The sequence below is a fragment of the Onychostoma macrolepis genome, chromosome 21 (genome assembly GCF_012432095.1).
Source record: "Onychostoma macrolepis isolate SWU-2019 chromosome 21, ASM1243209v1, whole genome shotgun sequence".
Lineage (NCBI taxonomy): Eukaryota > Metazoa > Chordata > Actinopteri > Cypriniformes > Cyprinidae > Onychostoma > Onychostoma macrolepis.
This window is the reverse complement of record NC_081175.1, coordinates 17,831,900-17,846,032: the sequence shown is the minus strand read 5'-3', so window position 1 is coordinate 17,846,032 and position 14,133 is coordinate 17,831,900. Positions and strand designations below refer to the sequence as shown.

The 14,133-nt window shown below is 37.0% G+C and overlaps 1 protein-coding gene across 2 annotated transcripts in view; it reads right to left on the bottom strand.

Moving 5' to 3' along the window:
* The window catches only part of si:dkey-112m2.1 (transmembrane protein 132C), a 141,871-nt gene that overhangs the window by 104,211 nt on the left and 23,527 nt on the right, over positions 1-14,133 (bottom strand). The window contains exons 1-2 of one of the 2 annotated variants that reach the window (XM_058757386.1): positions 3,819-3,834; positions 2,091-2,997 (exon numbers count right to left, since the gene is read on the bottom strand). In XM_058757386.1, the coding sequence (XP_058613369.1) occupies positions 2,091-2,977 (887 nt within the window). In that variant the 5' untranslated portion in view covers positions 2,978-2,997; positions 3,819-3,834. Of the gene's footprint in view, positions 1-2,090; positions 2,998-3,818; positions 3,835-14,133 lie in introns of those variants that run through there. The other variant, XM_058757385.1, reaches the window with a different exon arrangement.

Here is a 14,133-nt window from a genome sequence, read left to right as displayed (position 1 = left end):
ATGTTAGAGCACACTTGGAGAACATTTCCGAAAACAACGCATCTGCCAGGAGCTTCTTTATTTCTGTCTACATCAAAGGCAATTATTTTCTGAGCTTTTTCTTTCTGCATGCTAAGCTTCATTCATTGTTCTAGTAAACACCCACTATTCGCAAATGAATTAGATGGGAGCAAAACTGGATCGTATTGAGACCGGAACACTTAAAGTCTGTTAATCACGCATGCGAAAGTGGCCGAGCTGTAAGTCAATGGTAACCGAGGTTGACAAATTTGCCAAGGCTGTTAGCGTATAACTCAAAACATGATTTAGATATCAGGCGTGAGAGAATACAAACAGGAACGAACATTAATTTCTCTCACGGTCATTTACTCACTTGCACAGAATGTCTTTAGTCGCTTCATCAAATCCGCTTGTTCTAATTAGAGCTCAACACTCAATGAATCAATAAAGAATTTTCTCACTTTTGCACACTGGGTTGTTAGGAAAATTAATTTCAAACAGGTCATCTTGTGTAGTTTGCACAGTTCTTTCCTTAATAATTCATTTGTATTTAGTTGCATTCTACTAATTAAGAGTTAAATCTACTAATTGAGAGTTAATTAGTAATTGTTTTGAAAGGGTAGTCTCACGAATTGCCTTTGGGCTATGTAGATTTCACATAATGAATGTCAAGATTAACTTTCAAATATGTTCTCCTAGAAGGTGCAGTCGGTTTATAACACCTATCGTTAAAGTCCAGTGGTTCTGAAAAGGTGAGATGCAGGTCTGTTCTGTTAAAGGGATAGTTCACCCAAAAAATGAAAATTCTGTTATTAATGACATACCCTCATGTCATTCCAAACCAGTAAGATCTTTATTCAACCGTAATTTTTTGAAGCTACGAGAACACCTTTTGTGCGCAAAGAAAACAAAAATAATAAAAATAACTTCATAACATTATGATTTAACCACTGATGTCACATGGACTATTTTAACGATTCTGGACCTTGACCGTGGTAGTAACATTGCTGCCTATGGAGGGTCAGAATGCTCTCGTATTCATCAAAAATATCTTAATTTGTTTTCCGAAGATGAATGAACATCTTACGGGTTTGGAATGACATGGGTGAGCAATTAATGACAGAATTTTTATTTTTGGGTGAACTATCCCTTTCAGATTGTGGACAAACCTCCTACATCTTTTGATGATGTCAAAGATTATGTGATTATGGTATTTTGATGTAAACAACATGGTAGAAGCCTGTCAAATTAGACAGATTTCAACATGGACAGGTTGTATGACATGTCCTCATCTTTGAAAACCATGAACAAAGCTACACAAGGTACAAGGAAACACAATTCAGGCTACCTTTTGGGTCCCATACTTTTCAAAAAATGAATTTCCAATTTTTTGTGTGGGACTTTTCCAATCATTTGTGAGAATTTCTGGTAAAGGCTATTAAAATCTTCTAAAGAACACTGTTACTGTACAGAGAGTAATTTGTAGTCAGAGGAATGACTAGAAAAATATAAGTAGACTATAGAAATTAACTGAATTTTCCATGACCTTTTCAGATTCTATTCATTTGTGAGACTTTTCGAGGCCTGGATATAACACTTTTGAAATGACCAGATAACTCATGACTGTGGGAATCACACGGGATCATTTGCACCGATGATAAACGTGGTTTGCGCTGACAACAGTGAATTTGGAGAGCATGAAATTATCCAAATTCAAGGGCCATGCAGAAACTAAAATTGTCAATTTATCGATTCAGCCTACCTTAGAAACAGCATGCCTACTCAAACTAAGTGGGCGTGTTCTTGAGCCAAGTGAATTTTGAATACAACTTCCAAAAACTAAAAAAAGGAAATAGTTTTACTCTTATTTAAATTTCTTTATATTTGCAGGTAAAGTATTAGCAGTGCTGCAAATATTTTTGGGGGGTGGGTGAACAGTTGGGGGCAACAAATATGGCAACGAAAAATGGTTAACAAACTTTTTAACATTTAGTTTTGAGCAATTATCAAAATGTCAGATCTGCTCTTTTCCATAAAATGAATAAAATAAAGTATCACTAAAATAAGAATTACAAGAGTTGGTCACTCACCTTAAAGTGAAGATCTCTACTGATGAAAAGGTGGAGACCGCTAGGAAGGCTGACACTGTCTCCCTCTGCCTGATGGGTCTGGAGGGAACCATCACCACAAAGTTACTGTCCAAACGTAACTCAGAGAGCGGCTGGAATAGACGAACGCTGCCGATCCTGCGCATGGGTGTGGGCCCTGAGAAGTAACCGGCAGGGCCCAGCTGCCCAGTGCGGATGGAATTGGTCTTGCGGGAGTCCTCCGAGCTGCATTCCCCAGTGTCGGTGGATTGTAGCATGTAATACAGCTCCACAGGAGTGCCTTCAACCAGCTCGGGAGATCTCTGTCGACCTGGTATGACACTAGGGGGACTGAACCAGCTAGGCAGAGGCTCCAGTTCAGCCACGCACAGTCCGAGTTCCCCTTTTAGATGACAGGTGCCTCGTACCTCTTGGGTTTCGTGGAAGGCAAACATCCTGACACAAGGCAACTTGTCCACGGCACTGTAGTCGTCCCAGTCCCGGCCCACAACGTAGAAGAGAACCTGAACCTTCGGCCAACTTGGATGGATTCGCTCACTGATAATAAAAGTCTGCACTTTCCAGTTAAAACTAAAGAGAGGAGAGGAAGTGGATGATGGTGATGTGGATGAGGGGTTGTTGAAGAGTCCCGGGCCCAGAAGCTCCGCAGGCACAGGTTGTTCTACATACACTGGCCCGTAACTGGCATTGACTGACGGCGTCTTTCTGGCTTGTTGGATGAAGAAAAGTTCTGTACGAACCTGCAGGCTGGAGTTCCTCATGATGTCCTGGTTGGCTTCCTTCAGGAAGAAGGCCGACTCTGCATTCAGCACCTGGTATCGGACCGGAAGATAAGTCGGGATGGCACCAAATCTCTGCAGTCCTTCCATCAGCACTCGACTGTCGATGACTGACAAATAACAGAAGACAAAAAGACATCACTCATCCATCTATCAGACCTCTAAGCCTGACCTAGCTACTTGCATGCTCTTACATGCTCTAAAGTAAGAGTCATTTGTCTTCTGCCCCATTCTGCAATCCCATCTCCAGGCAACTGGACTCTTTTATTGAATGCCTTCAACCAGCAGTTCACTGCAGATATTTGGGGTGATGGAAGGACCCAAGAGGCTCCATTGATTTTGCGTCACAGCGCTGGTCTGAGAGAAAGAGATGCTGGAGATTTGTGACAGCTGGTGGCAGACAAATGCTATTGGTGCTTAAGGCAGACACTACAGCACAGTAAGAGGATTCTTATATACCATTGTGCAACATGAAGTATTTTATGGTTTGTTTAAAGGTTTTGCCTGTGCGATATAGATTGAGTCTGGGGATATGTTCTACTGCATTTGTACACAGTGAGTTAATTTTGTTTTATTATTCTTTTAATGTAAATCACCCATAATAAATCAAATCATCTCATGAATATTGAGTTAATATAGTGGAATCAGTTTGTTTTGTTTCAGGGGAGCCAGATATTGAGAAGAGTAATGCAAAGTGTCACTGAAGAAAGGTGGGAGAAAAAGTTTACTCAAAGACTATTTTCCTGTGGGACTAAAACATTATTCTTTTTGGCAGCAATAAAAAAGGAGAGAGAGAGAGAGAGAAAAAATGAGAAAGATAAAGAGTAAAGACTCAAAAGAAAAAAAGAAATCAGAAAAATAAAGCACAAAGGACGCACTGAATGCAGTGCTACACCAAACCGATTAACTTAACTTCTTAACTGTCACTCACATTTTTGAACATAGACGTGAACTATCCAAACGTAATTTATTTTAGAATTCATGAACAAAAACATTTTGTAACATGATTTTGATGTTCCATTTTCATGGTAATGCAATGTCTGATTTTATGAAATGGTTTAAAAAAAAAAAAAAAAGGTTTTCAAAGGATGAATTTTGAGATTTTAAGTTTTCAATTGATATATAATTTCTCATGATTTCTAAAGTGTGATAGAGAAAAAGGCAACGAAGAAGACTTTTTGTGACAAAATTACAGTGAAACTTCTAGTGAACCTTTGTTCAAACTTAATGAAATCAAGAAAGAATTGATTTAAAAAAGAAAAAATGGAGACACAACAATGTAAAAATTTAGGCCAACTACGATTAGTAAGTTATGGCTGATAATAGATAAATGATATTATATATAGATAAATTTGACAAATTTACATGATACTTAAATATTTGGCAACAGATAAAAACAAATCTTGATCATTAGGATACAAATAAATATAGTATGATATTCAAGCGTTTACACATTAACTCATATTAAATCAAATATGCAATATATTACAATATAATAATTCTGTGTAAATATAAGTAATATAAATGTAATTAATTATACATATACATTTATATTTATTATATACATAATTAATATGAATATAAAAATTATATCTATTTTGGTTGACATTACTGATGACACATATACAGATGCATATATATATATATATATATATATATATATATCATGGAAAGAAAGCAAGCTCCGCAGGTCAGAAACCGTCGCTGTATAGAGCAGAGGGAAGAGGGCTAACAATAAAGAGACACACAAGCTTTTCATAAGCAGTCCGTGTCTGAACATACATGCCACCCTTGTCCTCAGAGCCAATTACAAGCGAGATGGCAAGCTTATTAGTGACTTATCTAACCACTTCACAGCAATGTTGCTCAAACCCACCTCAGTATACAAGAGCCAACCACACACTCACACACACAGTATGCAAATACAGAATTTATGTGGAGAAATTAAAATCTCAGTGCTCTAAGCAGAAAAAACTAAAATAACTTGTAAATCCATTCATGACTGAGTGATAAAAGAGAAAACGTGTTACACTGTTTCATCTCTGCTAGATCAGTTGAAGCTCTCCTCTTTTTCTCTAAAATTAGCATATGTTCATCCTAAACTGTATTCAAGGCTTAATTAGCTGGTGAGCCAAGATAATTCACTGGGGTTAAAATAATATTGTGTGTGTACAATTTTGATACAGCTCCGAATATTTTAGTTAAAATCAGAGGCAAGTCAAGACTGTTGCCTCAATGAAAAACATCTATCTAACAATTGGTTGAGCAGTCAGGTTCACAACAATGTACCAGACTGTGATAGCTTGCATTAAAACAAAAAGTCTTAAAAAAAGTGACATTCAAGCTTCTGTCATCATTCTTTGGTGAACAGACAGCCTTACAAGTCCTACTCAAAGAGCATTCTGAATGACTGCATGACAGTTCATTTTACACTATAATTAAAAAAAAAACCATGGTGTTTCATTTAGTAATTCATTAGGATACAGAACAGAAAATAATATTCTAGCATGAAAAAGGTTTATAACTTCCTCTCTTTTTAATGATTAATGTGTGGGAAGAGATCATTCTTCATTCCAGTTGGTATCTAATTTTCTAAAAGGCCTAGGGTTTTCTTTTATGGTTACATTATTCTTCATAAGCAGACTCTGGTTAGCAGAAGATACAAGAATTAAAGACTGAACTCTTTCAAATACACAATGAACAAAAAACTTGTTTTTTTGGGTCCCTTGACGGCTATTTTTAAAGTAACTCTACACCACTTCCTCGATTTGTCCGTATTGGTTTAGTGAGAGTTTGATGGCTTAGATGAGACTCTGGATAACTGAAATACATGCTGACAGTGCCACATAAGCACATGCTAAGTGGCGATTCGGAAACTGTTAACTCATTTAAGATATGCTCTACCATGGAAAACTGTCCCAACTTCAGATTCTGGCCTTCAGGGAAAGTTAGCATAGTAAGGTTTTGGGGCATTATAATTGGATTGCCCTTGGGCCATTTTCTCAGCTGCCATTATAAAACGTGTATAATCTTACTTTAAGTGAATTAGGAGTTGCACGGGATAGTGGCCAACTGCTGAGCTGATAGATAACATTAATAATGGTAATAGTTCAGAGTGCCCACACTGCATACATTAAATGAGTAGGTAGCGTTCAGTGTCTGAAGTTAACACCAGCACTTGAAGGCAAGTCTTTCAATGGTAGCCACTTAATAGAAAGACAATCAATAAGACAAACATATCTTAGTTCACTTGAAAAATGAGGTGTTCAGACTGCGCAGACATGGATGCCCCAGACACGTTACTGTCCGACAATAAAAAGAAGAAAAAATAATACTTAATGAAACAAACTTTCAAGTTTTTAACAGATAAAGGCCCCCTAGAGTCAATAAGGTTTGGAAACACAGAATGGTCTCGTTCCTCATTTATGTGCAGAAAAAACTGGTTCCATTCCATTTAATACCGGGAAATTTACTGTGTACCAATACACAGCTGTAATCGTTATCATTTATAAATGAATAATCCAGAACATAAGATTCTTATTACATGAACAAACCTTACCCATTGTAAAATCACTGTAATGCATTCCCACTCGTGGATTATAGCTTTAATCTATAGCTTTATCTTTAGATTATGTTGCTGATCACAATTTTATCCATGCAATTTGTAGTCCGTACCAGATTACATTTCAGAAGTAACTCCACACTGAACATAACTGCATGCTGAGTTAGAACAAGACAGATACAGGGAGGAAGACAGAAAAGGCCTCAGCTATCTGGGCATCGAGCACACGCACTGATTGCATCAGTATTGTGGAGCAGGAATCTCAGCGTGTAAGCCTAGTCTGAGACGAGTCTGTCAAGCAAAGGGAGAAAATTAAGCTGATTTCAAATGTTTGGAGATGTGAAGCAAGCAGAGGGGAAAATGAAAGATTCTGAGCCTATGGAGAAGATGCCACTGACAAACATATTGAAAAAATAGCTTCTGTCACATGTTTAAAAAGAGAGTCTTTCCTAGCCATCATTAACGCAAAAAAAAAAAAGACATTTTGTTGATTTTAGAAGTAGGCAAAATTGCACCAACCACTTCAGAGCTACTTGACATGGCTTGTAGATACAGAGTAAATTAACCCCAATTGCTCTGTTGGCATCAGAATGATTGCTAGTTGCGATCAGGCTGCGATCGGCCTCGATTGAGCTCCAAAAATAATAGCTGTTTAGTCATGATGTCGGTTTGTAGGCCAACCCAGAGGGCTGATTCACCGTGGGTCACATTGGGAATTCCAATTAGGTTTTTAGAATAGCGGATTTCAATTTATGAGTAAAATAAGGTCTAACATTACTTGTAGAGACTTTCACGTTCTACAAAATAAATTACAGAGTCATACCTCAACTATTACTTTTGTAACCATTTTGTAGAAATTTTTAACAAGTTGCCACATGAGGTCTTCTTACTTGTCAAGCACACTTAGTTTCAGAATTCACAGTTGAGAGGACTCTGTAATTCATAACTCCATTTAAAATCATTCTAATATGCTGATTTGGTGCTCAAGAAACATTTTTTATTTTCAGTGTTGAAAAGAGTTTTGCTGCTTAATATTTTTGTGAAATCCGTAATACATTTTTTCAGGGTTCTTTTATTAAAATAGATATTTTGTAACAATGTAAGTCTTCACTGTCACTTGTTCAATTTAATGCATCCTTCCTGAATTAAGAGTATTAATAAAAAATAAAAAACTACCACTTAAAGATCTCAAACTACTGAATGGTAGCATAGAAGAAAAGGTTTAAACCTCCTAAAGATCTTATTTTACTCAATAATCAAAATCTGTGACTCTAAAAATGTATTCAGAATCCCAAGTTTTCGATCTAAAAACTGAACAGCCTTATTGCTTTCTGGGAGATTCTATAAATCCATCTTCCCTCTTTTCCCCATTCAAAAATGATGCATGAAACATTACCATTTTCCATAATGATAATGAAGAAATTTTCAGAGACCCACTAATGGCAGGAAACTCTTGATCTGCATTCGTCATGCCTGGCTGCAGAAATATCTTCCACAATCTGCCCAACATCACTTCTTCAAAACATAAGCAATTGTGCACTTAAGCTTGCAGGAAACTTGTACCCACAATGAGACATCTAAACAAACCTAAGGGGTCAAAAACATAAGCACAGACACGTTTGAGTCCAGAGTGGGCTTTTTATGATTACATTATTGCTATCTATTGCTCATTGAGCTTGAGTGTACAGCCGTGAGGGCTGGAAAAAGTAAATTGACACTGGAAGTCTAATGGCTCACTAGATTTGCCGAGGCACGAGGGAAGGAGAAGAAAAATCCGCTGATTTGAGCACCTCAGAGTACTTGTTATACCAACCACAGCTCCTGCTGTTGCACTCTGGGAGAGCTGGACTTTTTTTTTTTCAAGGTACCAGGCTTTGAGGACTGGTTTGTCTGGTGAGATTTTTAGCCATTCTGACTCTCTCCCAATCACCAGCGTTTGCAATCTCAGCTCGATTCTGTAGCCCTTGACTAACGGATTCAGTCTGATGCTGAGCCCAGCATCGATGAATTATGGGACAGCGTGCTTAAAAGGGAAGCAGGCACCCTGTCGTACAGGACGACTTGGAGAATGATGTAATGATATGCAGGTACGTTCTCATTTAGAGTCATACCTCCGGGGATCACATCTCCTCGACAAATGAAAAATAAGCGAGAACAGAGGCTGGTGGGAGGAAGTCAAATGAAAATATGAGTGATGGCTCGGATTATTAGAATCCAAAGCCTTCAACAATGAAAAAATGACAACCACAAACCAGCATGAAAATATATGAGCTTCTTTTAAATTTGCATATTTGGTTATCGTGCACCCTACGGTGTTTTTGTTTTTGCTTTTTAGGCAAACTGTTGTCAGGGAAACAATCCGCTGACTATGACCAATTTGGCCAATGGCAGTTGATGGCGTTTCAGGGCTTTATTTTGTTTGGCTATTGGCAGTAAGTCTAGGCAGGCTGGAGTCAAGAGAAAACATGATGAACACAAAGGAGAGCTGCTAAATATGATTATTTGACTTAATAGAATGGATAAACAGTGGATGTGCTAAACATAACTCATATATAAATATAGCTCCCAACAACATACAATTTAGCCTTGGTTTTAAAGCAGCATCTTTACTAGAGAAAATATTAATATTTTTGCCAACTGGGAACAGCTCGGCAGACCCTTGAAACGGTGTGATGAGTGCAATTTTATTTCCTGACATATTTCTTATTGAAACAGAGGGCAGAATGTATTGAAATGTCTGTTCTTTTTGTAAATATTCAATGGTCTTTAGTTTACAGCTGAGTAAAACTGTGATTTGCAACTTGCTATTGCTAGTCAGTATAGCAGGTAGCAAGGAGCTCTAAAATACCTGGAGAGAGCACTCTTTTAGTATTCCCATTCATCTCAAAGACAGCTGTCACGCAGGATTCAGGCCCCCGCAGATTTCTGTCACCTTTGGACTCTTATAGAGAGTAAAGAATTCTTATAGAGTGCAACAGTCAGTTTCCTTAAGTAAAAATCACATTCATTTTATAAAGTTATAAACTTATGGGGAGTTACGAGGCTGTTAATCCATGGTATATGCTTTTGTTGTAGCTGTCAAACTGCATAATTTCTTATTTTTTAGATAATTGTGTTAAATCATGGAATTCTTAATCAAAAACTACATTACCCATGAATTACCCAAATCTCCACCAATCAGAGAATCGAAACAGTAAATTGTGCCAGAAGCACTCTTTAGCACACACTTCGTTCGCAATGCTTCATGGGATTCTAGTTATTTCCAATATTAAAACTGTTAAGTACACAGTTTTGTACCTATGTCTTTTTGTTCAATTTTCAAATAAGCATTTTTTGCTTCAAATCAAAGTTTGAGATGCTGAGATTCACCTTAAAGCTGGTTGATTTAGTTCATGGTTTATAACTCTTAAATAAAATCTCCTAAAACATGGGAAAATTAATGGAACTAAATATGTCCGGAACAATGGCTGCTGAAAAAGTGTGCAGCACTGTTGGACTCTATAGGCTGAAAGAACTTTAAAAAGGTGCTTTATTCAGTGCCTGATAAGAAATCTGACAAAACCACTTTATGTTTCGTTAACTTTGTAAATATGCCAATTAATGTCTTTTAAATTGTCAAATATAATATAACGAAAGACATAAATGATGGTGAAATTAAGCTACCTTTTCAAACTGTCCAGTGTTTGCAAAATATCCAGTGTTGTTAAATCTAAAACTTAGACATTGTTTTTGTTAACTAAAATAAATCTGAAATAAAGCTTTAAAATTAAGTACTAAAACTAGTGAAATTACTACATATTTAAAAAAAAAAAACATTAAAATATTCAAATAATAATTAATAACTATAATAAAATATTCAAATAACAAGTATTAAAAATAATAAATAATTAAATAATAGCCTACAAAGATAACAGTGTTGATACTGCTAACTGATTACACAGCTAACCGGAAATGCTCCAGCAGGCACACAATGTCATAAGATGTTGATATTTGGTTACATTTCGGATGCGACTTGGGTTAATTTGTTAATTTGATGTAAATATTTTAGTTTGATGTTGAACACAGATGTCAGCTAACGTTGATATCTGTTGTTTTTAGGTTGTGTAACCAAAATCCAATGTCAAGTCAACGTCAAATTGGCGTCAAATACTGACATCAACCTAATTTTCATTCTCAACGAAAATGCAACATCTGTCCGACGTCATATCCAACATCAACCTGGCGTTATATTGACGTGCTGTGCCTGCTGGACTATGTCACCAAGAAAACTGTGTTTCGACAATGTGATATACTTTTTTGAACATGAGGAAGAAAGATCATTTTATTTGACAAAAAAAATCTACGTTAATGCGTACATTAACATATAGGTGGCCTCAAAGCTAACACATATGGACTAATAGCTACAGAACCCCAATTTAGATTTCATAAGGTTCTAAAGTTAAAAGCTATTACACAAAAATATGGCTGCTAATTAATCAGACATGGTGTTCCATTCAAAATATATAAATAAATAAAAACACTTGTATAATGAAAGCTCGCCATGGTGTTGGCCAGACTCCAGTTCATGGGCATGAGCATGTGGCAGAGAGACTGTATCTCTGAAATGACACTTGCTGTTTTAACTGATGAGAGGGCTTTGAATGCATTCAGAATGCAGTGTGGATATTTAGTGCCAATAAAACCACAACTCTGATTTATGCATAGCAAGATGGCATTTAATTGCATTGAACATTTTTTGATCTCGATGAAGAAACCACATGGGTTTTAGGGTGTTCAATTGAAAATGCTTTAATCATGATCAGCATGAAAGCCAAGTTCAATCCAAATTCAATCCATACTAAATAAATCCAGCACTGGCAGTAACTAGTACACGTAGCGATAACACAAACTTAACTACACTTTTCAGTAGCATGACAGCAGCACAGCTGGTTTCATAACAGTGCTGCTTTTCCAATATCCAACATGTACCAGTATAATGTAACAAAACACTAGATAATCATCAAATGTGCTGCTCTAAATTGTTGTTTCTCTACTGAGCTCCAGGCTTTAGGGCTTCTGGGTTGTAAAAGTGTTTGCCATGGTTCAAAGTTCACAAACTCGAGTCACCCAAGCAGTAACCAAACAATACTGCAAATTGTTTGTATACAAAAGCATGACACATCTTATTTAGCTTGAAGCAAGCTTGTTAATCCAGATGTGAAATATATAAAAAAGGATGCAGAGGAGCTTGTTTGCTAAGGAGGGGTGGATTGCAGTGAATTGCATGGCTGTTCAATAGGAAATGTGTATGAATACTGTATGCAGTGCTGTTTGACTACTTCACTAGTTCTAATGCCCACAAGTGGAGCACTGCAGTATTTAGCTTTAGTCAGACAAATGACAGACAAAATATGAGTTTGACTAGAGCAAACAGAGTTTATTAATGACTCTGAGAGTCTCAGGGCAATAACCACCACAAATATTCACAACAACAGTCAATAATTATGGGTTTTTAATGATTCTTTAACATTCACATTTAGACCCATGTAAGAGGGTATGTTTGCACTGAAAAGAATGACAATGACTTTGTTTAAATATGGTTATTATAGCAGAGTGCCTGGTTAAAGTGAATAACATGACATGCCGGAAACTATATTTATTATAGTATAACTATTTATATGTAGAGTTAAGACTTAGTTCCCTCAATTTAGAAATGTAATTAAATGAGGGAACCAATTAATAAAATGAAGCAACAAATTATTTTTTTCGTGGCCACAATAAATATATTTTTGTCTGCATATGATGTGAGGGGCTCTGTGGATTACATAATGCAAAATTTTAAGAGACAATTCACCTTTAAAATGTGTGTTAAAATTTACTCACCTGAATGACCATTTCAAGCCTGAATGACCACCAGTTATTTATCCTGAAATTGTTACATTTTAATTGTTACATTTGTGTCATCATCCATTGGTAACAAGCTTCCACAAATGTTCATGGTTGCAGTTGCCAGATGTTAAGAGGTTAAATTCCCCAATCAGTATTTTCCCTTAAATCAATACATTTTCTGCCTAATGGTTTATTTAATCTTTCTAACCAGACAACCATGTGCACACATGCTCTCTACATTACGGAAAAAACGCTGATGAGCTGAAAACACCGACGAGCATGTAATTTGGAGTTTAGTGATCTCTATTGAGAGCTCAAGTAAAAGTGCAATACAGTCCGTTTTTTTTTTTTTTTCAAGAGTTTGTGCTGTTTGCTGCAACTAAATCTGAGAGCAATCCATGCAAGCTGACGATCTCTTGATTTGTGTTTTTGTAAAAGTGCAATAATTCTGATAATTATGAAATGTAGTAAATTTAAATGACAGTGATTGTGATCATTAACCATATTTTTTGAGCAAAATAATTGTGATTACTCATCTAGTTTAACTATTATCATGCAGCCCTACGTATATGCATGTTTAAAAGGAAAAAGCAGTATAAGTTAAAGGCTAAGCGCATCTGCTCAAATCTTGTCGAGAACACCACCACCAACCACAACAACAAAACAGCAGTCCTCTTTAACAGGCGTGAGATAAAATGCCTCCCATGCTAAATCACATCAAGAGCACCGTGACTACTGTGATTTACAACTTCTCCCCAACATTAAAGAGCTGATCATCATCAGAAGCACATATATGAGATGTATGCATCTGACTGAGAGGAGACAAACAGCTCCGAACAATCAGCCACAGCACCAGTACATCCTCGGGAGCCCAGCAGGACGGGGAGAGAGGAGAATACAAGGCCGAAATGAGATGAACTCCACGTCTCCAGTGTGCATGGCTCCAAGTTCAGACACATGCTATCTTTTCAGACACTGCCACAGTGAAATGAGGCTCCCTTTGTTCCTGAGTAAAATGTCCCCCGTCATTTTGACTCAACGCGGAGTATAGCGATATCTATCAGCTCTCCCGGCCCCCAAAGACATTGTAAGTAACAGCAAAAAAGTTGAGCCAGATAATTACCTCCCTCTGCCTCCGGTTTTTGCTGAGAAAAAGCTTTCCGTCGAGTTTCCCTTTTCTTTATTGCCAGTCATAAAGTACGGGGCCGCCTCATAAAATGTCTCTATATCACTGTGGCATTCTTCAAAAACCTGTTTTTCATGGGACATCGGTCCTTGAAATACTGGGGTACTGCACTGAAGGTCAATGGGCTGATCAGTGGCTGATAAATTTGCCCTAGAGATTAACCAAGATGGCTTCCTTCCAGGAATGTATCTTTCCTGAATGGCTCATGGAATTGAGGGGGAAAAAAACACATTTTAACTGACCAAAACAGAGCCTATATTGGGGTCCAAATTGGTGAGGAGGAGTGTTTGTGGTCACTGGTGTATAGAATTGTCAGAATGTGTTGATGCACACTGCAATTGCAACGGATTATGGCAGGATTTATCTGTTTGGTACAAGGAAGTTTACCTCAGGGAAAGATTAGAAAAACATCACGGCGCACTAACAGTGAGTTTTATTTGTCATACCCAGAGCCTGATGGGCTATTGGAACCTACAAGAATTCGACTTGAAATGCTTTTTCTATTTTAATGAGATGCTTTTGTAAAACGTATACAGAGTCAAATAAATATCTGTTTAATGAAAGCAGCGGCTTACGAAAGCATCAAATTCAACCCTTAAAATCCACACGAAAAAGCTTAGAGGTAAAATT